This window comes from Mus caroli, unplaced genomic scaffold (genome assembly GCF_978045245.1).
Source record: "Mus caroli unplaced genomic scaffold, Mus_caroli_1 scaffold_13, whole genome shotgun sequence".
In the NCBI taxonomy this organism is placed as follows: Eukaryota; Metazoa; Chordata; class Mammalia; order Rodentia; family Muridae; genus Mus; species Mus caroli.
The window spans coordinates 13,531,709-13,559,270 of record NW_028227268.1 but is presented as its reverse complement, the minus strand read 5'-3'; the positions used below and the strand labels follow the sequence as shown (position 1 = coordinate 13,559,270).

Genomic DNA, 27,562 nt, shown 5'->3' with positions numbered 1-27,562 from the left:
TTTCTATTGCTGTAATGAAACAGTGTGACCAAAAGCAACTTGGGAGGAAAGAATTGATTTTGCTTACACATCTATATCATAATTCACCATCAAAAGCAGTCAGGGCTGGAACTTAACACAGGGCAGGAACCTAGAGGCAGGGACTGAAGTAGAGGTCATGGAGGAGTGCTGTTTACCTGGCTGGCTTCTTATGGCTTGCTCAGTCTCCTTTCTTATAGCACCAAGCACCACCTGCGCTTGAGTGGTTTCACCCACCATGAGCTGGGCCGTCACCCATCCATTACTAATTAAGAAAATGCCCTCACAGACTTGCTTACACCCATTCTTATTGAGGCATTTTCTCAACTGAGGTTTCCTCTTACAGAATGATTCTGGCTCATGGTAAGTTGAGGTAGAAATTGGGCTGCACAACTGCTAAAGCGGCATGTTGTAGTTGTAGTTGTGTTCCACTTCAGCTGCAGGTGTCTTCCTTAGGAACTCCTAGCACGTATGAGGGTTAGAGATGGCCCTGAACAAAACCTATAGGCTTTATGTTTGAAACTGTTTATTTTGACGTGACTTTCTCATTTCTGATTTCCACTAAGGCCTATTTGGGAGTGTGGTTTGGAGGACCCCATTTTTCTGTTTTCAACTTGCTCCCTGGGTTAAATCTGGGTTTCTTTGTGGACATTGTGCTAGCCAGCAGAGACTTGCCATTCCTGCTATAAGGATGTGGATTTCAGTTCCTGCTCCATTGGGCCCTAGGATGTATATATGGTCCAGATATTTCACAGAACTGATGGGAAGTTCACTGATAGGCTTAAAATGAAAGGAATAAGAAAATTATCAAAAAAAAACTTGAGTCAAGAATATGTAAACAAACTGCCAAGACTTATAGGCTAAATATTAGGTGTTTAACAGTGCCTAGGCCAATAGTAGAACATTTTAATAAAAGCTATTATGGTCAACTTTGGGTCTCTAAGTGAACTTAGAGCTGATGGTACACTACAAACAAGCTCACAAATATCAAGGGTGACTAAGAAGACAGAATTGGTCAGATAACGGAATCTGTAGAACCAGCAAACAGAATCTACATTCAGTCCTCACAGTGAAAAGGCACAAGTCTGAAAGCGACCTATGTTAGAATACAGAAGAAATTAAAATACAGGATCTTTATAGGGGAGATATGTATGCATATATATATATATGTATATATATATATGTGTGTGTGTGCACATATATATATATATATGTGTGTGTGTGTGTATATATATATATATGAATGAAAATGAATTGAACCTCAAAGACAAAATAAACATTCTATAACTTTGTATACATTATGATAGTAGTAAAGGAATTAAAACGATAGTAGTGTTTCATAGTTTGAGAAGAAAAAATTTTCAATTCTATTTAATCAATAACCAAGGAGTTTTTCACTCACTACATAACAGAAAAACTGCACACATACATGCATGCATGCACACACACACACCTTACTTCTTTAAAAACACTCCATGAAGACATTTATCTAGAGATGAAGCACAAACTTCTCACACAGAGTGATGCCATCATATAAAAGGTGAAGCAAAGATCCATCGAAGTAGAAATGAATTTAAAGGATGTTAAAAATCTTATTATAAAAAAGAATATGAGAGAGGAGAGGTAGCCGCTAGGGAGGGCACTAACCGCTGGAGCAGGTGAGAGAGCCATCTTGTATCCTGGGTCCCTCAGAGACCAGTCTGCACAAGAGAGCCTGAGGACTGCAGAAGCAACATAGCTTCTAGGACAGACCCTGTTTCAGGCCATCATTTTCAGCCAGGAAGCAGATCTGAGCTCTAGACATCTGTGCTCCTTCCCTGTCAGAGAAGTGGCCTGCAGAGAGTACTCTGACCACTGAGACTCAGGAGAGAGTTGGACTCCCAGGAGTGCTGACAGAGGCTAACAGAATCAATCGCAGGAGGAACAAGCTCCAGCCAGGGACAGCTATAACAACTAACACCAGAGATTACCAGATGGTGAAAGGCAAACGTAAGAATCTTACTAACAGAAACCAAGACCGCTCACCATCATCAGAACCCAGCACTCCCACCTCAGTGAGTCCTGGATGCCCCAACACCCTGGAAAAGCAAGACTTGGAATTAAAATCATATCTCATGATGGTGGTAGAGGTTTTTAAGAAGAAAATTAATAACTCACTTGAAGAAATGCAGGAGAACACAAGTAGAAGACCTTAAAGAGGAAGCACAAAAATCCCTCACGGAATTACAGGAAAACACTGCTAAACAGGTAGAACACCTTAAAAAGGAAACACAAAAATCCCTTAAAGAATTACAGAAAAACACAACCAAACAGGTGATGGAATTGAACAAAACCATCCAAGATCTAAAAATGGAAGTAGAAACAATAAAGAAAACCCAAAGGGAGACAACTCTGGGGATAGAAACCCTAGGAAAGAAATCAGGAACCATAGATGCGAGCATCAGCAACAGACTAGAAGAGATGGAAGAGAGAATCTCAGGTGCAGAAGATTCCATAGAGAACATGGACACAACAATCAAAGAAAATGCAAAATGCAAAAAGATCCTAACCCAAAACATCAAGGAAATCCAGTAAGCAATGAGAAGACCAAACCTACGGATAATAGGTATAGATGGTTAGGAAGATTTCCAACTTAATGGGCCAGTAAATATTTTCAACAAAATTATAGAACAAAATTTCCATAACCTAAAGAAAGATGCCCATGAACATACAAGAAGCCTACAGAACTCTAAATAGACTGGACCAGAAAAGAAATTCCTCCAGACACATAATAATCAGAACAACAAATGCAATAAATAAAGATAAAATATTAAAAGCAGTAAGGTCAAGTAACATATAAAGGCAGACCTATTAGAATTACACCAGATTTCTCACCTGAGAGTATGAAAAGAAGATACTGGACAGATGTTATACAGACCCTAAGAGAACACAAATGCCAGCCCAGGCTACTATACCCAGAAAAACTCTCAATTACCATAGATGGAGAAACCAAAGTTTTCCATGACAAAACCAAATTCACACAATATCTTTCCAATAATCCAACCCTTCAAAGGATAATAAAGGGCAAACACCAACACAAGGATGGAAACTACACCCTAAAAAAGGCAAGAAAGTAATCCTTCAACAAACCCAGAAGAAGACAGCCGCAAGAACAGATTCCCAACTTTAGCAACAAAAATAACATGAAGCAACAATTACTTTTCTTTAATATCTCTTAATATCAATGGACTCAATACCCCAATAAAAAGACGTAGACTGACAGACTGGCTGCACAAACAGGACTCAACATTTTTCTGCTTACAGGAAACCCACCTCAGAGAAAAAGACAGACACTACCTCATAATGAAAGGTTGGAAAACAATTTTCCAAGCAAATGGTCTGAAGAAACAAACTGGAGTAGCCATTCTAATATCAAATAAAATTGACTTCCAACCCAAAGTTATCAAAAAGACAAGGAGGGGCACTTCATACTCATCAAAGGTAAAATCTACCAAGATGAACTCTCAATCCTGAATATCTATGCTGCAAATGCAAGGGCAGCCACATTCATTAAAGAAACTTTAGTAAAGCTCAAAGCACACATTGTAACTCACACAATAATAGTGGAATATTTCAACACACCACTCTCATCAATACACAAATCCTTGAAACAGAAACTAAACAGAGATTCATGGAAACTAACAGAGGATATGAAACAAATGGATTTAACAGATATCTACAGAACAATTTATCTAGAACAAAAGGATATACCTTCTTCTCAGTACCTCATGGTACCTCCTCCAAAATTGACCATATAATAGGTCACAAAACAGGCCTTAACAGATACAAAAATATTGAAATTATTCCATGCATCCTATCAGATCACCACGGACAAAGGCTGATCTTCAATAACAGCATAAATAATAGAAAGCCAATATTCACGTGCAAACTGAACAACACTCTACTCAATGATACCTTGGTCAAGGAAGAAATGAAGAAAGAAATTAAAGACTTTTTAGAGTTTAATGAAAATGAAACCACAACATACCCAAACTTATGGTGCACAATGAAGGCAGTCCTAAGAATAAAACTCATAGCCCTGAGTGCCTCCAAAATGAAACTAGAAAGAGCATACACTAACAGCCTGACAGCATACCTAGGAGCTCTTGAACTGAAGGAAGCAAATTCACCCAAGAGGAGTAGATGGCAGGAAATAATCAAACTTAGGGCTGAAATCATCAAGTGGAAACAAAAAGAACTATTTGAAGAATCAACCAAACCAGGAGCTGGTTCTTTGAGAAAATCAACAAGATAGATAAACCCTTAGCCAGACTCACTAGAGGGCACAGGAACAGTATTCTAATTAACAAAATCAGAAATGAAAAGGGAGACATAACAACAGATCCTGAAGAAATCCAAAACACCATCAGTTCCTTCTACAAAAGGCTATACTCAACAAAACTGGAAAACCTGGATGAAATGGAGAAGTTTCTAGACAGATATCAGGTACCAAAGTTAAATCAGGATCAGATTAATTATCTAAACAGTTTCATTTCCCCTAAAGAAATAGAAGCAGTCATTAAACCAAAAAAAGCCCAGGACCAGATGGGTTTAGTGCAGAGTTCTATCAGACTTTCAAAGAAGACCTAATTCCAATTCTCCTCAAACTATTCCACAAAATAGAAGCAGAAGGTACTCTACTCAATTCATTCTATGAAGTCACAATTACTCTGATACCTAAACCACACAAACAACCAATAAAGAAAGAGAACTTCAGACCAATTTCCCTTATGAATATCGATGCAAAAATACTCAATAAAATTCTCACAAACCGAATCCAAGAACACATCAAAAAGATCATCCATCCTGACCAAGTAGGCTTCATTCCAGGGATGCAGGGATGGTTTAATATACGGAAATCCATCAACATAATCCAGTATATAAACAAACTCAAAGACAAAAACCACATGATCATCTCGTTAGATGCTAAGAAAGCGTTTGACCAAATCTAACACACTTTCATGATAAAAGACTTGGAAAGTTCTGGAATTCAAGGCCCATACCTAAACATAGTAAAAGCAATATACAGCAAACCAGTAGCCAACATCAAACTAAATGGAGAGAAACTTGAAGCAATCCCACTAAAATCAGGGTATAGACAAGGCTGCCCACTTTCTCCCTACCTACTCAATATAGTAATTGATGTCCTAGCCAGAGCAATTAGAGAAAAAAGGAGATCAAGGGGATACAAATTGGAAAGGAAGAGGTCAAGATATTACCATTTGCAGATCATATGATAGTATATTTAAGTGACCCCAAAATTTCAACCAGAGGACTCTTAAACCTGATAAACAGCTTCGGTGAAGTAGCTGGATATAAAATTAACTCAAACAAATCAATGGCCTTTCTCTACACAAAGGATAAACAGGCTGAGAAAGAAATTAGGGAAACAACACCCTTCGTGATAGTCACAAATAATATAAAATACCTTGGTGTGACTCTAATTAAGGAAGTGAAAGATCTCTATGATAAGAACTTAAGTCTCTGAAGAAAGAAATCGAAGATCTCAGAAGATGGAAAGATCTCCCATGCTCATGGATTGGCAGGATCAATATAGTAAAAATGGCTATCCTAGTAAAAGCAATCTACAGATTCAATGCAATCCCCATCAAAATTCCAACTCAATTCTTCAGAGAGTTAGAAAGGACAATTTGCAAATTCATCTGGAATAATAAAAATCTAGAATAGCAAAAACTATTAAAAATAAAAGAACCTCTGGTGGAATCACCATGCCTGACCTAAAGCTGTACTACAGAGCAATTGTGATAAAAACTACATGGTAGTGGTACAGCAACAAACAGGTAGATCAATGGGATAGAATTGAAGACCCAGAAATGAACCCACAAACCTATGGTTACTTTATCTTTGACAAAGGAGCTAAAACCATCCAGTGGAAAAAAGACAGCATCCAACAAATGGTGCTGGCACAACTGCGGTTATCATGTAGAAGATTGCGAATTGATCCATTCTTATCTCCTTGTACAAATCTCAAGTCTAGGTGGATCAAGGAACTCCACATAAAACTAGAGACACTGAAAGTTATAGAGGAGAAAGAGGGGAAAAGCCTTGAAGATATGGGCACAGGGGGAAAATTCCTGAACAGAACAGCAATGGCTTGTGCTGTAAGATCAAGAATTGACAAATGGGACCTCATAAAATTGCAAAGTTTCTGTAAGGCAAAAGACACTATCAATAAGACAAAAAGGCCACCAACAGATTGGGAAAGGATTTTTACCAACCCTAAATCTGATAGGGGACTAATATCCAATATATACAAAGAACTCAAGAAACTGGACTCCAGAAAATCAAATAACCCCATTTAATAATGGGACACAGAGATAAACAAGAATTCTCAACTGAGGAATGCCAAATAGCTGAGAAGCACCTGAAAAAATGTTCAACATCCTTAATCATCAGGGAAATGCAAATCAAAACAACCTTGAGATTCTACCTCACACCAGTCAGAATGGCTAAGATAAAAAATTCAGGTGACAGCAGATGCTGGCAAGGATGTGGAAAAAGAGGTACACTCCTCCATTGTTGGTGGGATTGCATGGTTGTACAACCACTCTGGAAATCAGTCTGGCAGTTCCTCAGAAAATTGGACATAGCATTACCGGAGGATCCAGCAATACTTCTCCTGGGCATATATCCAGAAGATGTTCAAACTGTTAATAAGGACACATGCTCCACTATGTTCATAGCAGCCTTATTTATAATAGCCAGAAGCTGGAAAGAACCCAGATGTCCCTCAACAGAGGAATGGATACAGAAAATGTGGTATATTTACACAATGGAGTACTACTCAGCTATTAAGAACAATGAATTTATGAAATTCTTAAGCAAATGGATGGATCTGGAGGATATCATCCTGAATGAGGTAACCCAATCACAAAAGAATTCAAATGATATGTCCTCACTGATAAGTGGATATTAGCTGAGAAACTTAGAATACCCAAGATACAATTTGCAAAACACATGAAACTAAAAAAGAAGGAAGACCAAAGTGTGGATACATTCCTTAGAATGGGGAACAAAATACCCATGGAAAGAGTTACAGAGACAAAGTTTGGAGCTGAGATGAAAGGAAGGACCACCCTGAGACTGCCCCACCCAGGGATCCATCCCATAATCAGCCACCAAACGCAGACACTATTGCATTTGCCAGCAAGATTTTGCTGAAAGGACCCTGATATAGCTGTTTCTTGTGAGACTATGCCAGTGCCTGGCAATTACAGGAGTGGATGCTCACAGTCATCTATTAGATGGAACACAGGGCCCCCAATGGAGGAGCTAGAGAAAGTACCCAAGGAGATGAATGAGTCTGCAACCTGATGGGTAGAACAACAGTATGACCTAACCAGTACCCAGAGCTCTTGTCTCTAGCTGCATATGTAGGAGAAAATTGCCTAATCGGCCATCATTGAGAAGAGAGGCCACTTGGTCTTGCAAACTTTATATGCCCCAGTATAGGGGTACACCAGGGCCAAGAAGTGGGAGTGGGTAGGTAGGGGAGCAGGGTGGGGAGCGCATAGGGGACTTTTGGGATAGCATTTGAAATGTAAGTGAAGAAAATATCTAATAAAAAAAATTGAAAAACAAAAGAATATGAAGTGAATGGAATTCCCAAAAGAAGGTGTGTAGGGGTATGTGTGTGTGTGTGTATTATTTTATAGCATACATACATGTTATTAAATACAAATTTAAACTTGAAAAGGCTGAGAAATGGCTCAGGTTGTGCAGTGCTTTTCACAGAAGCATGAATCCCTCCATCTTGACCCCTGGCAACCGTGTAGAAGCCATTCAGTCACACATTTCTGTGTTTCCTGTCCAGGGGTCAGGCATGGGAAAGAGACAGAGATATTAAATCTCTAGAGCTTGCTGGCCAGCCTAGCTAGTTGAACTGGTGGACTCTAGGTTCAGTGAGAGAGAGAGACCCTGTCTCAAAAAGTAGTGTGGAGGTGGGGTTGAGAGATGGCTTAACCAACAAGAGCATTGGGACCTGGTTCAATTCCCATCTCCCACACAGCAGCTCACAGTCAACTCTAATTCCAGTTCTAGAGAATTCAACACCCTCTTCTGGCCCTGGAGGACAATATATATATATGTGGGGTATAGACATAAATGCAGGTAAAACATCCATATGCATACAATAAGATAAAACCTGTAGGCGGGACATGACTTAGAAAGATACCTGATCTTGTCTATTTTGTACTTGCTTGTGCACACAATACAGATGGATGTGGACACATATATTCTTCCCATTAACAAATTAACATGCAAATTCCAATTAAACTAACAAGGCTTAATAGACAGATTCATAGGACTAGGAGAAATAGCCTACTGGTCCCACAGTGGGTAGCCTGGTTGAGACTGTGAGACCTGGTTGGGTATCAGCATAGCAGTGGGGAAGCGATTGCGGATACTGAGAAGAGCAAAGTGTATAAGGCTCTTTGTCACTAATATGTGAAACTCATAAGATTCTGAAACGAAGGAAACAAAGCTTACACTAATCTGGAAACCTGAAGCCTGGTATGGTGGTACATAGCTTTAAACCTAGCACTCTGGAGGCAGAGGCAGGTGAATCTCTGATGATGAGGCCAGCTTAATCTATGCAGTGAGTTCCAGAATAGCCAGGGCTACATAGAGAGACTCTGACAGAAAAAGAGAGAGGGTGGATGAGGGGGAGGGAGGGAGGGAGGGATGAAGGGAGGGAGGGTAGAGGAGGGGGGAAGGGCAGGGGAAAAGGGATCAGGCCGGTGAGATAGCTGATTTTGATTTCTAGAAAGGTGGAAGGAGAGAACAGCACCACAAAGCTACCCTCTGACCTCCATACATACCGCTCCCAGCATGCACGCACACACACACACACACACACACACACACACACACACACACACACACGATATGGTTTTAAAAAAACTTGATTAAAATTTATGTTCTCTTTCTGTTGTAATGGTTTTATTGGGTGTCAATGTTTTAAGATTTTAAGTAGAGAAAAACAAACAAGCAAAACAATGAAGACTAATTCAGCTTTGTAAAGTTTACTTGATTGTGGAGTTTTTTTTTTTTTCTTAAGTTTATAGAACCAGGTACCATAGTGGAGTAACATTGGTTCATAATCCACAGCACCCCATTCTCATAATGTGGTGAGTGAGTGGCTTTATTAACCAAAGAGATAGGAGTGACAAACAGCCATTTCCACACTTTACCACTTTGCCTGCTGCCTTCTTTGGGTATTACATGGCAGCCTTCAGCCTGTGATTGGCTAAGGTCGCTGTGGTGACTCACTTCTACTCTGCTGCTTACAGATGGCCTATAGTCTCAGGTTAGCTTAGAACCTGCTTCTACAACTGACACTGTAGATGGGAATTCCTTTGCACCAAACTTTGTTTAGGTATGAATACTGGTTTAAGCCGGTTTATGGTTTCAACAACATATAGGCACTAAACCATTAATTATCTAGATGCACATTTTATAAATATCTTGAGAAGGTAATTGCAGAACCTGAGAGGGAATATTGCAGAGAATGGGAGCAGAGGACAATGCAGTATCCAGATGACAGCAGAGTAGTACACTCCTGTACTTGTAAACATTGACAGGTGAAATGCTTCTGTTTAATGGGTAGCATTAACAGACCTAAGTCTACAATATGTTTTTACAAAAGACACAACTGGAGTAAAATAACCAAAAATTTTTGTTAAAAGGATGATGAAAATGTTTCACTTATTTTCAGGGGAAATAAAGGAGAACTGTAATGAAGCATCATACAAATTAGAATGAATACAATTCAGTAAACTGGATCAAAAGGCTTATATTTGTGTGTCAAAGGCAGGACTGCTTCTGTCCCCTTGTTTGGAAAGGTGTGAGCGACACACAGAGAGGTCACAGTCATCATGAACTTTCACATTTTTTTCTTGCTACTTGAGATTAACCAGATGAATTTTCTACTTTCTACTATGTAGAGACAACACATTAAATTTTTACTCTTGTAAATCAGTTATGAAATTTAGTAGACCATATACAAAACTTCATTTATTTCTAAAACTTGACATATCAAAAAAGACATGTTATTTACCACAATGTAATGAAACGGGAAATTCAGTTTGAACTGAAACTCCCACATTGACTTTGCCAAAATGAAAGGGGTTTGCTCTCTAAAGACTCCAATAAATTACAACAAAAGGAAAGACTGGGGAATGGGGAAGATATTTTAATTTCTACATTTAAAAGAATTTGAGTGTAAAATATGAAAGATATCAATACAACTCAATAAAAAGACAAATATCCCAATCAAAAATAGGCAAAGAATCATAGAGACACCTCAAAGAAGATATACTAATGACATTAAGTAAGCATGGGGAAAGATGGCAGATAATCTCTCTAATGAGATATTTGATTGGCTAGAATAATAAAGATGAGCAGATGAGAAGCGTGATACAGTGGAGCTCTTATATGTTGTTAGGAAACATGTAAAGTAGTGTTGTTGTTTTAGAAGATTGCCAGTTAATTAAACAGCTAAATATATTGTATGTCAGGGATTCTTGAATTTAATGAAGAGAAGTAAAAACAGGTATAGACAAGAACTTATGGACAAATATTGACAACAACTTTCTTCACAAATGTCCCAAACTTCAATAATTCAAATACTACTCAACAAATAAAAGGATTATCAGGAGCTGATAAATAATATTCAGAGCAATCAAAAGGATTGGGTTATTGATAATTCTCAACAAATGGATGTCCCAAAACCTGTGGATGAAAGAATATAAAACCAGAAAAGACTATACTGAATGCTTTTTAACCACTGAATTCTGTTAGATTGCTTCAGACCATGTTGAGGCTTCTTTAAATCTCACAACAACTTAATGCATTTCAGAGCCAGGGGTCTTGTCTCATTCTTTGGGAAAAATTTTATTTTGTATGAGTTGGAAAGTTTTCTATCATGCCAAATTGTTTTTGATTGTGCCACTTGGGTGAATTTGAGACTTGGTGGTGATTTTAGTCACCCACACTCAGTGACTGCAGGTCCTCATGGAACATCCCAGACCAGGCAATGTGCTTGGCCACAAGAGCAGCCTCAGTCAATGGGAGAGGATTCCAATGATGCTCAGTGGGGATTTCAGTCTCATTATTGTAACTTAGAAAGAAATGACAAAACAAATCGGGGAAACACATATTTGAAAGTTAAACAATAGACTTTTAAAAATAATTCATGGGTCAAGGCAAAACAAAGAAAATAGAATATTTTGACCAGATTTAAAGCAAAAATTGTGACACATCAAAATGTTTTCAGTTCAGGTAAAGCAGTGAGTAAAGAAAAATGTATAACTTGACGCACCCATGTGCAAAGAGAAGATTCTGAAGCCACCATGGTCACCTTCACCCTAAGAACAGAGAAAAGGCAAAGCAAGTGTGTGTGTGTGGAGAAGCAAGGAAGAAAGCGGAGAGGAAACAGTGAAGGAGTAGATTCAGCAGCGTGGGGACAGTCAGTCCATCCCAAGCGACACCTTGGAAACACTGTCAGAATGGGCTAAAGTTATACTTAGGAGCAAGGGAAAGGAGAGCCGGGGACAGTCGAGGATGAGGAGCAAGGACACCTCTGTGGACTGATGTAATGTGGGTAGGAAGGAAAAGAGAAGTTACTTGGCTACATAAGAGGCACAAGTCCCCAATTATGATTTTTCTGCAGATAACATGTTTTTCTTTTATTAATTTTTACTTATTAAAAATGTAAGGACGTATATTCAGAGTCACAGCTCACTCCACATATTCTTCTCACTTCACCCCCCACCTAATCTCCTTCATCCTCTAGATTAAGTTTCTTTAGACTCTCATGTCAGTACACACACACACACACACACACACACACACACACACACACACACTTTTATGTCTGTATCTAGTCAAAGACCCATGAATGAGACATATATATTTGTTTTGTTTTTCACTTATAAGACAATGGCTGGTTGTATCCATTCTCCAGCAAACAGCATTCACTCTTCTGGTTTTTTTGGGGGGTATTATTTTTATTTTTTTTACAATCTTGTTATTGCCTCCTCCCAGTCCACCCTCCTACAGTTCCTCATCCTATTCCTTCTTTCCCCTGCCTCCAAGAAGATATCTTCCCCCTCCATCTCCACCTCTCCACTAGGCCTCCCCCCTCCCTGGGGCCTCAAGTCTTTTCAGAGTTAGGCTTGCATCTTCTCCCACTAAGGCCAGACCAGGCAGTCAGTCCTCTGCTGTATATGTGTGTGTGTATGTGTGTGGTGGGGTAGCGGGGAGGAGGCTCTGACCAGCTCTTGTATGCTGCCTTGTTGGTAGCTCAGTGTCTGAGAGATCTCGAGGGTTCTGGTTAGTTGACCCTGCTGGTCTTCCTATAGGGTCACCCTCCTCCTCAACTTCTTCCAGCCTTTCCCTAATTCATCCACAGGGGTCCCTGACTTCAGTCCAATGGTTGGGTGTAAGTATCTGCATCTGTCTCAGTCAGCTGCTTGTTGGGTCTTTCTGAGAACAGCCATGCTAGGCTCCTGTCTAAGCACACCATAGCATCAGTAATAGTGTCAGGCTTTGGAGCCTCCCCTTGAGATAGATCCCAAGTTGGGCCTGTCACTGGACCACCTTTCCCTCAGTCTCTTAAATTTTTGTCCCTGCAGTTGTTAGACGGGAACAATTCTAGGTCTTAAGTTTTGACTGTGGGATGGCAACCCCATCCCTCCACTTGATATCCTGCCTTTCTACTGGAGATGAACTCTACAAGTTCCCTATGCCCATTGTAGGGCATTTCATCTAAGGTCCCTCCCTTTGAATCCTCAGAGTCTCTCACCTCCCAGGTCTCTGATACATTCTAGAGTGCCCCACCCCCAGGTTGAATATTTCCATTCATTCTGCTGGCCCTCAGGGCTTTTCTCCTGTCTCCACCTCCATACCTGGTCATGTTCCCCTTTTTCCCTCTCCCACCCAGATCCTTCCCTCCCTCTGTTTTCTTCTCCCTCCCAAGTGGGATTCTGAAGCACCCTCACTTGGGTCTTTCTGCATGGTAAGCCTCTTGGGTTCTGTGGGTTGTACGCTAGGTATTCTGTACTCTTTTGTCTAATATCCACTTATTAGTGAGTACATAGCACGAATGTCCTTTTGGGTCTGAGTTACCTCACTCAGGATGATATTTTCTAGTTCCAACCATTTGCCTGCAAAACTCAGGATGTCCTTGTTCTTAATAGCTGAATGTTATTACATCGTGTAAATAAACCACATTTTCTGTATCCATTCATCCATTCATCCAATGTGGGACATCTGGGTTGTTTCCAGCTTCTGGCTATCACAGATAAGGCCACTATGAACATAGTGAAGCCCAAGTGGTATGGTAGGTCATCTTTTGGTTATATGCTCAGGAGTGGTATAGCTGAGTCTTTAGGTAGATCTATTTCCAACTTTCTGAGGAACGTCCAGATTGATTTCCAAAGTGGTTGCACCAGTTTGCAATCCTATCAGCAATGGAGGAGTGTTCCTCTTTCTCCACATCGTTGCCAACATGTGCTGTCACCTGAGATTTTGATCTTAGCCTTTCTGATTGGTGTAAGGTCGAATCTCAGGGTCAGTTTGATTTGCATTTCCCTTAAAGAAATGTTCAAAGTCCTTAGTCATCAGGGAAATGCAAATCATTTCACTCCTCTTTATTGATGAACGCAGCTCCACTCTGTATACCACAGTTCTGTCTTCATCTTTCTGTTAACATACACTTCGGCTTTTCTGTAACTTAGCTATTGTGGTCAGTGCTACACTAACCATGGATATGCTGGAAGTTCTTTGGTGTGTGTGTTCATTAGAGTCTTTCAGGTGTACACCCAGAAGAGGAGCTAGCCCACGAGGCAGTTCTTTTTATAGTCTACATATTATTCTTTGTCAGATATAAGCTAGGAAAGACACCACTCCATTCTGTCTCTCACCTTGTTGGCCTCCTTTGCTGTGCGAAGACTTTTCATTTCATACAGTCCTGTTTGCCAACTTTCCCTTTTCCTTCCTGCTCTGTTGAAGTCATCTTCATCAAGCTCTTGCCTGTGCCTATATCCTGAAATGTTTCTTCCTGGTTTCTTCAACACTTTCAGTTCTTAAATTACAGGCTTCCATCCATTTAGTTGATTTTTGTGTGAGCTGAGAGCCTGGATTCTAGTTATATTTTTCTTCTACTTGTGGGCATCCAGTTTTTCTGGCACCATTTGTTAACAAGGTTGTCAAACACTATGTTGCTGGAGCTGGGGTCCTCTATCCTGTCCCACTTGTGTGCGTTTCTGTTTTTGTTACTTGTTGCTCAGTGGTGTTATTTGAGAAAAGGCATTGTGGGGTGTCCAACATTGCTCTCTTTTCTCAGGATTGCTCTGGCTATCTGGGGTCTTAATGCTGCCATAAAGGACTTTAGGGTTTGTTTTCCTATGTAAGAGTAATCTCATTGGACTTTCGATGCAGTTTGTAGTGAATCTGTGGTTTGCTTGTAGAAATATAGGCATTTTCACAATATTCTGTCCATTCATGAGAATTTGAGTTCTTCATCATGTCTTCTTCATTTTCTTTCCTCATTGTTTTACAATTTTCATTGTAGATATCTTTCACTTCTTAGATTTATTTGCCAGTATTTTATTTATTTTTAAGCTGTTGTGAGATTGTTTTCCTGATTTCTTTCTTGGAGAGCTCATTTGGGGGGATGGAAAATTACTGTTTTTTATTTCTTGATATTGGATACCGTTGCTGCTTTGCCAAAGGTGTATCAGTGCTGTGACATTTATGGTGCATCTTTGTGGTCTTCTGTGTGTATGACAGGTAGAGATGAACTTTCTTCTTGTTGTTAGTATTCAAGGCCTAGGATTGTGCTGGATAACAGTTGGGGAAGTGGACACCATCGTTCTAGACCTGGTTTCATCAGAAATACTTTGGTTTTACCTGTTTGGTATAATATTACCTACAGGTTTGTTGTATATAGCCCTTATTATCATGAGACATGTGTCTCTTAATAATTTCTTCAGGACTTCTATTATGAAGAGATGTATGATGATTTTTTTAGAAATTGAGGTGATCATGAGATATTTTCTCTTTGATTCCGCTAATTTACATATACTGAACCATCTTTATGATTAAACCTAAGTTAATCAATTGTGAATGACTTTTTAAATATGATAATTAAATTTGAGAAATTTTGCATTGTTATTCAGCAGAAAGATTAACTTTTTATTTATTTGTAATGTGCCTGTGTGTATTTATGTATGTGTCTTTACTTTGTTTGGGTAATAAGGTAATAGCAGCTTGGCAAAATATATAGCAGAACTGAAAGCCCTGACAATAGTGTAATCTCAGGAACCATTATAGTTATTATAATTTAATTATTTCATTTTTAAGGTTATAGTTGCATCACTTTTACCTTCCCTTTCTTCTTTCCAAATCCCCTCACAGAACCCTGCTTGCCTTCTTTTTTCATTAATTTCATGACCCCCTTTTTACTTAATTGTTGTTACGTATGTGTGTGTGCACATTCATATATATATACATGAATATATATCTTTTCCATCTATTCAGTGTTACTTGTGTGTATATATGCACATTATTATTTTGTCATCTGACATTTTATATTTTGAGAGGAAGTACATGTATAAATTATACATCCACACAGTGCATTTCCATCATACTCACCAACCATTCTAACCCTCATGTTCTTGCTGGATCTTCCCATTCACATCACCCTCCCAATTTCATCATTTCTTTGTCCCCATGTCTCACTCCCCCTCTTCTTCATAACACTCTGCATTCAGTTAAATGCTGAATGCCCATAGATTAAGGGTAAGGCTATCCACTGGAACATCATCAGCTCACAGAGACTGCACAAAAAGGAAACCGGCGTTCTCTCCCCTAGCAGCACCGACTCTCATTAGGTCCCATGATGGAATATTGATTGGTTTTATCTTGTGCAGGAAACCACAGCTGCTATGATCTCATTTATACAGCAGAAAACACTGAATTGTTGTAGTCTTCCCTGACTTATGGCTTGTACAGTCTTTCCACCCTCTTTCTGCAATGTTACCTGAGCTTTGTGAATAGGTAGTGTGACATATATTTCCATGTATAGGTGAGCCATCCACCAACACTCATTCTCTGAAGTTTGACCAGTTATGAGTCTCTTTATTAACTGCAGTCCACTATACAAAGATGCTTCTCTGGTGAGGACTAAGAGCTGCACTAATCTATGGCTATAGAGATCCATATTTGGAAGGTAATAGTAGTAGTCTTCACCGTAGGGGCCTTTGAACTCTCCAGCTATAGGTTCTTGGCCAGATTAACAGTAACAGCTATGACTTTCCTCCTGTGGAGTGGACCAGAAAGCACTTGGCTACCCCATAACATACATGCCACTCTTGAGATATAGACATATCTTGCCATGCCAGTTCAGTCATAGAGTCCACAGCTGGGTCTGACTGTGGAACCATTATTTTAATAACCTTACCCATACATAAAATGAGGTAGCCATCAAATGTGGATAGTTAGAGATGACAGGTAGCATTTGGAGATTTGATTTTGGAAATACTATGTCTATTGGATCACTCCTCAGACCATCTCTGTTCTGCGCTATGCCAGGCTCCAGTTTCCAACTCCACCACACCTGCCAGACCACTGTTAGAATCCATGTGCTTACCTTCTCTTCTCATGTCTCTCTGAGCTGAGTGAGCTCACACAGGGCCCTAAGTAGTGCATGCTTCTGGTATCCTGTTACGTTTCCACATTCCGTCTCCATGGCCTGATTTCAAGGGAAGTGCTTGCCAAGCCTGGGTTGCTGGGTGGGGTTAATTCACACTTTTGAATACTAATAGTGATGACACAAGCAGGATGTTCTTTTGGTTGTCTCTTGTTGAAGGAATGGTTTCTATTACATAGAGTTTCCAAGTAGAATCAGATTTCCGAGATAAGAAAGCACCATTTGTATGAGTACTAAGGGATTCCATGTGTGATGGAAACCTTACAGCTAGCTCTTTCACATATCAATCAAGTGATTCCTACTGGGGGACTTGAATAAATGTTAAACAAAATGTTAAAATATATATGGAAATACATGCTAGATTAGAATCTCCCATTCAGGATTATCAATTATATAAATTGTATGTGGATGGTATAGATTAAATCCTACAGGAGAATAAAGCAGAAGATTTACCTAGGACTTAGGTTTTTAATCTCTATTTAGCTAGGCATATAAACAATTATTTATTTAGCTTTCTGCTACTTTTTTCTTTTTTACCTGTGTAGGTTTGTTAATGTATGGATATGCATACAGTTTGTGCATATATGTGGAAATGCGTGTGTATGGGTGCAGAGGTTTGAGGTTGATGTCAGAGGTCACCCTTAATGGCACTGCCACCTTATTCATTGAGGCAGGCTCAATCAAATTGCAGCTCACTGTTATGGTTAGTTGTGCTAACCAGCATCCTCTGGGGACCTTCTGTCTTATTCTGAGGCCTTAGTCATGGCTACTACCTCCACCCAACATTATTGAGGTTCTAAAGATACAAACTCTGCTCTTCCTACTTGTGGGGCAAGCATGTCAAGCACTGAGCCTTCTTCCAAGCCATACTTGCTGGCATTTGTACCTATCTGTTGACCGGTCTGTGTGTTTCAATGTTTTTGTATCTAGCTATGTATATATATCTTAAAATAGTTAAAGACAATTTCTTAGCACCTTTCTAAATATTTGGTAAGTATGATAAAGCATATTTTTAGCCTAAATTATATAACTTTGTAATTGTACAACCTAGATTGTGCGTGTCATATTACTGATGAAGTAATGGTGCACAGCACTTTAACTGGAGAAAGACCAGTTACTTTTTATTACTGTAGTTGATGGAACATGCTATGTGATCATCCATTGTCCATTCTTCCTTCTTCCTAGAACCAGATCTCATTTAGGGAATCAGTAGTCATCCATTTAAAGACACTTCTGTCATAGAAAGTGGTGAATATTTAATGCACTTCAAAGGAATAAGATGCAAATAGGGCAATTAAGTTGCTACTGACAGGAATTTAGGCTTCCAGAAGTTCAAGGGGGGAAAGAGTTTGTTTTGGCTTACAGTTTGAGGCACAGTCCGTCACTGTGGGGAAGGTGTGGCAGCAGGCAGCTAAGTCACCTGACCATATTGTGTCCTCAGAGTGCAGAGGAGCAGAAATGCTGGAGCTCAGCTTGGGTTCTCCCTTTCTTCCTGTTTATTTAATCTGGGACCCCAGCCTGGGAGATGATTTTACCCACACTGAGGGTGGGTCTCTTCAGTCGGTTCTTGTATAGCATCATTACAGACATGCACAGAAGTGTCTTTTAGGTGATTCCAAGCCTATAACGTTGACAATAAGGATAGATCATCATACTCTGGCTTAAAAGAGGACTCTGAGCTAAGTCATGCCCTTTTCCTTCTCTCCTTTCCTTCACCCTCTGCCCTCCCCTTCCCAGATGTCCAGAACTAAAGAGATCATTTTGCAACTGCCAGAGCAATGTTGAAATGCAGCAGCTGTGACCCTGACAGCTTTGACCTCTAGATGGTTACTCTTGACCTTTCTTACATTGGGAAACAATTAAGTTCCAGAGTACACTGTTGAAGCCCTGGGTACCTGGATTTTCTCTAAAGTATTCCTTCCTTTGGCAAGGAATAAGTCTGAGGATCCTGTCAGGAAGATCCCAGTGGCCTTCACCACTTCTAGTTCTTGCTTCCGCATGCAGAAATGCATGCAGTCCTACTCCTGCTCCTGGGTGGGCTGCCAGACTGTATTCTTGGTTTTTCTTGAAGCCAGAGATACACAATAAAGGAGTTCTTGCTTCCCTTTGGTTTTGTTTGAAGTGAATGGAATTTGGAATGATGATGTGTGAGGAAGCAGAATCCTTTGTAGTTATGGCAACTGAGAACTCTAGTTTTAGATAAGCTTTGTACGGCTTGTTTTCTATTCTGCTTAAATTGCAGAGGAGGAATGGAGTGGGGTTTGGCATTCTCGGTCAGTGTGAATTTAAAGTGAAAAATATTTCATTTTTACTTACTAGCCATTGTTATTTACTTTGGTTTTTTTTCTTTTTTATTGGATAGTTTATTGATTTACATTTCAGATGTTATCCCCTTTCCTGGTCCCCACCCATTGTGGAAACCCCCTATTCTATTCCCCTTTCCCCTCCTTCTTTGAGGATATTCCCCCACCCACCTACCCACTCCCGAGTCCCTGCCCTGGCTTTCCCCTACACTGGGGCATAGAGCCCTCACAGGACCAAGGGCCTCTCCTCCCATTGCTGCCCAACAAGGCCATCCTTTGCTACATATGCAGCTAGAGCCATGGATCCCTCCATGTGTGCTCTTTGGTTTGTGGTTTAGTCCCTGGGAGCTCTGGTGGTTTGGTGGGTTGATATTGTTGTTCTTCCTATGGGGTTGCAAACCCCTTCAGCTCCTTCAGCCCTTTCTCTAACTCCTTCATTGGGGACCCCGTGTTCAGTCCAATGGTTGGCTTTGAGCATCCACCTCTATATTTGTCAGGCTCTGGCAGAGCCTCTCAGGAGATAGCCATAACAGGCTCCTGTCAGCGAACACTTCTTGGCGTCCACAATAGTGTCTGGGTTTGGTGTCTGTATATGGGATGGATCCTCAGATGGGACAATCTCTAGATGGCCTTTCCTTCAGTCTCTGTTCCACACTTTGTCTCTGCATTTTCTCCCATGAATATTTTGTTCCCCCTTTAAGAAGGACTGAAGCATCCACACTTTGGTCTTCCTTCTTGAGTGTCATGTGGTCTTTGAATTGTATCTTGCGTATTCGGAGCTTTTGGCCTACTACCCATTCATCAGTGAGTGCCTACCATGTGTATTCTTTTGTGATTGGGTTACCTCACTCAGTATATTTTCTTGTTTCATCTATTTGCCTAAGAATTTCTTAACATTTGTATTTTTAAAAGTCTTTTTGTATGTTTTAATTGTTTTCTATTCTGATTACAGACAATATTGCTTACATAAAGTGCTAATTTTTATTTTACATCTTTACATATTTTCAGTTTTAAAATGTATTTACGTTTAATATTCTATCTGTACTGCAGTGATAAGAAGCAAGAATCTGTGTCATGTAATGTTTGTCTGAAAGCTGCCAATCAGATCAGGTCTGCGCCTGCCTGCCCTCTCACCTTCCTTGGTCCTTTACTTTCTTTATTCTTTCACTCACTCATAAGAAAGCTTTTAGTCTCAAAATATGGTAATTTCCTTATTTCTTCAGTTCACAAGCCACAGTCATGTGTTTATGGCGTGTCAGTTCACATCTTTCTGCCATGCAGTTTGCAGCAGCAGGAGAGTTACAATCCTTGTCACCTCCCTTCTCTGCATAGTGCTTGATGATTGTGACTCTGTGCTGTGGCCTGCAGTCCCTCCTAGTGCTGCAGATTACTAGACCTCAGTCCTTTTGTCACTGAAGCTTTGTCCTGGACAACATGGCCTAATGCTTTCCCCTCCCCGTGGTCTCTGGTAACTACCACTGTCCTTTCTGTCCCATGAGCTTGACTTTGTCAGATTTTACACGTAGGTGAGGATATGCATTCTGTCTTCCTGAACTTGCTTATTTCATTTAACATGTTACCCCCTCCTGTGTTGTTGCAAATGCCAGGTGCCCTATTTTTTCAAAGACTGAGTAGAATTCTGTTTTGCATGTGTTGTACACTACACGCCTGTGTGCATGCCTGTGAACATGTGGAGATATCTCACATTTTTGCTACTGTGGCTGACTCTACAATAAACAGGGGAGTACAAATATTTCTTCAGCATCTCAAATTCAGTTACCATGGATATATGCACAGTATTTGAATTACTAGATCAAACAATAGCTCTGCTTTCAGTTGTTTAGAAAGCTCCATAGTTTTCTACAGTTACTGTGCTTATTACATCCTGCCAACAGTACCAGAAATTCCTTTTATTCTGCTGCCTCCTCATCACTGTCTTTATCTTTTAAGTAATAATCATTCTGACAGATAGAAGATGCTAATTGTGGTTTTAATTTGCATTTACCTGATCATTGAGGATATTGAACAGTTTTTCATGGATCTGTTGGCCATTTGCATGTCTCCTTTGAGATACATCTGCAAGCCCATTTGCCTGCTTTTAAATGGCTGTATTCTCTTGCTGTTCTGAGGTTGACCCTTTCTGAAATATACTCCATCCAGTGTCAGCAGAATTGTTATAGTAGCTGTAAAGAAACCTTTGCCTTTACATCTGTTTGTTTTGTTGACAGTTCATTTTGTTGCTGTCCCAGTGAATCTTTGCTAAAACTAATGCCAAGAAGCACTGCCCATGTCTACTCCTGGTCGTATTACAATGCTAGATGTAATGTTTACATCTTTCCTCTGTTTTGAATTTTGAGTATATTGTGGGAAAGAATCCAGTTCCACCCTTGTAGGTAGACAACCAATTTTCCAAATGCCATTTTTTGAAGAAATGTCCTTTTCTGTGATCTGGGAAATTCACATCCCAGTGGTCAGTGTGTCTGATTTTCTGCCAGCACCATGCTGTTCTAACTACTGTAGCTTCAATGTATATCTTGTATCAGGTAGTATGATAGTTTCAGCTTTGTTCCTTTCTGCTCAAGATTGCTTAGGCTGTGGGAAGGCTTTTATGGTCCTTTGGAATTTTAGGATTGTTATTATCCAGTTCTGTGAGCACTGTAGTGGAACTTAGTAGGAATGCACTGAATCTGGGGATCTGATTTGGTTGAGATGGACATTTAAAAAGTATTAAGTATTCTAAACAAACAGTACAGGATGCCTTTGTATTGTTATTTTTATTGGTTTCTTTTTTAAGCATTTTATAGTTCTGATATATACATTCGTTAGCTGTTCATTTGAAATTATAACTATTCATTAGACTGTTATGAGTGGGATTTTTTGTTCTTAAATTCTTTTGTTGGTGGCATATATCAACATTCCTGGTGTTAGACTGCTCCTCTGTATTTGACAACTTTATTGAATTAGTTAGTTCTGACAGTTTTTAGTGACATCTTTAAGGGTTTTTATTTGTAAGATCAGAGATGATTTTATTTCTGTTCTTGGTGCACTCTTTCTTTCTCTCAGCATGCCCTTGCTCTGACCAGGACTTCCATAGCTGTGGAGAAAAGGGTGGAAGCAGACATCCTTGTCTAGTGTCTTCAGTTAGAGACCCATCAGCTTTTCACAGTTGAGTGTGATGCTGTTTGGGCACTAACCTTATTATTGTGTTGAGGTGCATTCTCTCTCTGTTGAATTTGTCAAGAATTTCTAATGATAAAAATGTTGACTTTCAGCTACTGTTGCGGGCACACTCCTGTCATCTCAGTAATGGGAGTCTGAAGCAGGGGCACCTGGAGTTCCAGGCCAGCTTAGGCTAAATTTGGAAAAATCACATCTCTTAAGATCCTCTTAAGGAAAGAAAAGGCATTGCGTTTGTTTAATGCTTTTCTTTAAACTCTTGTGGTGAATACATATACTTTTTTCTATTCCTTAATGTATGTTTTATTGTAGTTATAACATTAGAACATATTCAGATGTATAGCAATTTTCATCCCTTTTTGAAATTATCAAAGTATACTAAAATGGTCACCTGTTCCATTCTCTTAACAGCCTTGCTTTTATCACTGATTGTTTAAAGTTTGGGATTTTAAGAGATGGGCAAAATTTAAACTATGAAATACAAGTTTTTAAAAATTTTATTTTTAACTTTCACAGATGGAAAAAGTGGAAGCAGACCTAACTAGATCCAAGTCTCTCCGTGAGAAGCAGTCCAAGGAGTTTCTGTGGCAGCTGGAAGATGTCAAGCAGAGATATGAACAGCAGGTTGGCCTTTCATTTTCATGATAGCGGTTAATTTTTAATAGGAATATAACTCCTCTTTTAATCATCTCTCTATCACAGAAATCTCCATAAAATATAAACATGACCATTAATATATTTGAAGTATTTAAAATAATACATTGTATTGAAACCCAGACAGAAGAGCTTTAATATTCTTCTTAAGGTTATCTCCATGGTGTTATTCTGAACATTTAATTGAAATCTTTATCGTCATTCCTGGCTCCCTCTATCCCTCTATCTTAGAATTTAGAATTTACTCAAACATTACAGGATGGAACTGGAACCTGCTGTGTGCAAGTCTCTGCTAGCATCACTGGGCATTGCTAGTCAAGGAGGCAAGACTCCTTTGCTGATGCACTCTAGATTTTGGTACTCAGTCAATATGTGAGTAAAAGTTGAAGTGACTGAAAAGTGAGTCAAGAGAAGAGAAATATGCTAAGAACTGCCCATAGGCAGGCAGGAGTCTGGTCCTCAGCATGGATAGATGGGTCATTCGAACCCCTGCTGGGAGTTCTCTGGAGCACCAGGAGGGAGCTGCCAAGAGGCCTCTGAGGCACAGCATTCTAAGAAGGGAAACTAGTAAGTTACAAGAACCCATAAAGAGAGTGAGCTGTGGGGACAAGTGACAGTAAGCCCAGGCTAGACAAAACTTTGGAGGAAGGTTCCTAGCTGTGGGAGCAGGGGAGTTAGATACAAGCTATGGTGGAAGGATTTTAGACTTTAAAAATCAAATGTTCTTCTCTTTTTAAAAGTCTCCTAGAATATTTAACTACTATTAATTTTTTATTTATCTAATATGCTTATCCTTAATATCTGGAAAAGCATTAACTGGATTTGTAACTCAGGTTATTAAATTTATTTCTAAAGATATTTGAATCTTTGAAATCTTAAAATAAGCATCATTTTTAAAAGTCTACTTTAAGCTCCATTAAGCTGGTACTAGATCAAAACTAATTAATCCCTTATGATCATTGGATTTTGTTTCCTTTACTAATTGATAGGAATTAGTGGTTTACTTGAATTCAGGAAAAACAAAAAACAACAACAACAACAACAACAAAAAACCCAAGCCTGATCTGCTATGTGTGCTGAGGGTTGTTGTTTTAATCTTAATATATTAGTAAAAATAGATGCCTAGGTTAACTTCTATGGGGATTGTATAATCGCATATGCTTAAAACCCAGTGCATGTGAGTGAGACTTTCTTGTTTAGAATCTGAGTCCCGCTTTTGCTGTGAGAAGGCAACTCATTTCCACCTTTGAGATCTAAGCTGTGGGCAAGGCTTGTTAGCAGATTTTACATCTTTTTAACCTATATCATTTGTGGTTGATGCTGTTGTTTTTATTTCTCTAGAATTTGGCAGATAATTTTGTACCTAAAATCTGTTCTTTATTGAAAAATTGTCTCTTACAACTGTTATTAATATAAATTTATATTAGTATAATATTAACATAATATAATAATTACTAATGTATTATTAATCCTAGTTATGAAATGACCTGCTCATAGTACCAGGCTAAATTGTGTACTAGAGGAGTAAGAACAGTGAGATAAGTGGACTTGATTAAGTAGGAGAGAGGAGGAGAACCTTCCCTACAAAGTATTTACACAAGTGTCCAAAAGGCATGTGTGTGCGCATGTGTACATGTGTGCATGTGCACTTGCTTGCTTACTTATGTGATTGTGTGTGTGTGTGCAAAATTATTTGGAGTAATAGAAAGTTGCAGATAAAAATAAGTAACACTAAATCTATCTGATGCAGTACTGTGTCAAAATATGCAGATTTATATGCTACATTGATAAGAGGAATAAACTACATTTTATCTTATTTGTGTAAAATTAAAGGATATGTATCCACATCATGTAATTAGATATATAAATTCAGCAAAAAATTTTTGGAAGACTATGCATTTCTATGGAGTGAACACAGCCTTGTAGGTTAGGAGTATAATGACTGAATATTTTCTCATCATGCCCTAGGTAGCCCACTGGACTTGGAATTAACAAATCAGCATGCCCATTGCATGGATATTAAAAACAGCAATACCAAAAATCTATAGAAAACACAGAAAATTTATATCACATTTTGAGTGCTTGCTGGTGCCATGACGAACTCCAGACTTACAAATCTGCCTTACCAGGTTTTCTCATACAACACTTTCACCTACTTTTCCAGTCACTGTTCAAATCAAAGAGTGACAGGTTTTCTACTATCTTGTCTTACTTTTCGCCAAAGGTAAATACTACACTGTGGCTCTAGCATCTGTCCCCAAGCCCTTTCTTCTCTCACTGGGGCAGGGTGACCCCTGGTGTGGTGAACACATATGGTTATGTGAAGCTCCTTACCTACTTCCTGGAGTATTGGAGTATGATTATTTTAACAGAAAGCATAGGGCTTTACTATTGAGGTAATATTCCTGTTAAAACAAACATAGACTTTCTGCCTTGTAAAAATGCAAAGCTCTCACTAGTTTCTAACACGAAATTGAACATTTTAAAGATGCTTTGTCTACTTCTGACTGTGGCCTCAGTCCCTGAGGGGCACTAGTCATCATTGCTGCTGCTGGGAGGTTCTTCAAAGTACTTCCCCAGTCAGTCCTTACATCTTATAAGGAAGGCACTAACATTAGAGGAAGTGAGGACATTCTGCCTTCTGGGCCTCAGTTTCCTTCTCTGCGCTTGGTTTTTGAGCTCCTCCCATTAGGGAAGACATCTTACTGGGAGATATAATGACTTTAGAAAAGCAAAGAACAAAATCTTGGGCCAAATGCAGGCACAAAGTGTACAGATGTGGAAGGAGAAACATCAAACACATGGGATAAATGCTCACAAATATCCTGCAAAGCCCAAGCTTGCATTGGGATTTCCTGCTCCTTTCCTGTCTAAGCCATTAGAACAGAAAGACAATTCTAATTGTCTTTTCACAGACTTCATTCACGTTGGAAACAAACAGTCAGCTAGGCATGCTAGGATTTCCTGAACCATGGAAATGTGTTTTTGGCAATTCTACCTTACCACTCTTTAATCTTCTATGTTATATCTTCCCTTTATACTATAAAGCCTTTAAAGAGAAATGTTGTTCAATACATAAACAAGTGGTCACAATTTTCAGGAAGAATAATTGTTTATTGTTAGTGACTGTGAGAAGCATACATGGGGCCATCCCCTAGCAAGGTCATGATTTGAATGATGTGAACCAAAGCTTCTTGGCGACAAACACAGTGGCAGAGACAAGCTGGCCATTCTGCAAGACATGCAAAGGGGAAGTTTCCAGTTAGACAAGTTGGGGCATGGAAGGGGGCTGTTTAATCTACACTGAATAGAAGGCGTGGGGGAGCAGAGAGAGAGAGAGAGAGAGAGAGAGAGAGAGAGAGAGAGAGAGAGAGAGACAGAGGGACAGGGGGACAGAGACAAGGATACACAGAGAGACAGAGACAGAGAGCTTGAGAACCAGTCATTTAGCCAGTGGCCTTTGGTTGTAGAAAGTGTAGGTGGGGCCTTGTCACAGGTTGAGTTGCTTGCTGGAGCAGAGGGACAGGGGCCTTGTTGTAAGTGGAGAGGAAGGGGTGGCATGGATGTTGACACATGAACACATTTATGGTGTTTTGTCACTGGAAGCATGTCTTTTTGAGAGCGGGAGATAATGTTTATTAAGACTAGAGAATTACGGGGGCAGAGATGCTCATTTAACCGGATTGCTCTGGTGGCTGCCAGAGTGATGTAGAATAAGGAGAAAACGTTTCTTCACTATTGAGGCTCCAGATGTGGTTAGTGATGAAGAGTTTGTGAATCTCTCTAAAGTCTTATCAAAATGTACTTTCATATGATTTTTAAAATTCTAGCTGTGTGTAATTTACTGTGCCTTCTGTGTAGCGTGTTGCTAGTTTTCTCTTTGTATTCTATCCACTTTATTCCTTTTGGAAAAGAAAAAAAATTGCTTAGCTTTTCTTTTATATTTGAATTTTTGTTTGTTTTATTTCCAGTGCTGGGATGGAACCCAGGGCTTCATGTATGCTAAGCAAGTTCTCCACTGCTGAGCTATATCCCCGACCTACAATCTATAATGAATAGTTTTTCTTCTAGAACATATTGTTCCTACAGGCTGAAGGAGAAGAACTCTATTTCTAGCCATTAAGTTTTCAAAGTCTAAGATCTAAGTAGTTGAGGCTACTGGGCCTTGGGCGTGTGGACAAGCCAGGTGTGTGGGTTTGGAGACACAGGCTTTAGAAAGGCAAAGCATGCTGTCTTCCTTTTATTGTGTGTTGTTAAGCGTAGGGAGCAGCTGAGGTTCTCTCACTTAGCTTAGAGAACGATAAAAAGGATGTGAATTGGGGATAAGAGTGAGGGCACTGTCCAGAGTATGGAATATGTTTGTTTCATTCATTTCACGTTTCTCCCTGGATAATAACTCCTTGCCTTGTCTTATTAGTAAAATATGAACTGGAATCAGTGGTTTCTCATTTATTAATTCCTGTTTATAGAGAAGATGCTTTCATTAATCATTGTTTCAAAGGGCTAGGATATGGCAGTGAAGAATTTCTTGATTTGAAATTGTATTGTGTTAAAATGAGGCAGTGACCATTGTTTTCACAGTCCATAAAGCTGGATCTTGTGACTGTGAGGGAAGGGGTGTTTTACGTGAAGAGTT

General features: G+C 39.4%; 1 protein-coding gene across 1 annotated transcript in view; it reads left to right on the top strand.

The window, feature by feature from the left end:
• Positions 1-27,562, top strand: part of Cep112 (centrosomal protein 112) — a 442,735-nt gene that overhangs the window by 156,376 nt on the left and 258,797 nt on the right. Inside the window, exon 19 of the mRNA XM_085829453.1 lies at positions 22,789-22,896. Coding sequence (XP_085685579.1) covers positions 22,789-22,896 — 108 coding nt within the window. The remainder of the gene's footprint in view (positions 1-22,788; positions 22,897-27,562) is intronic.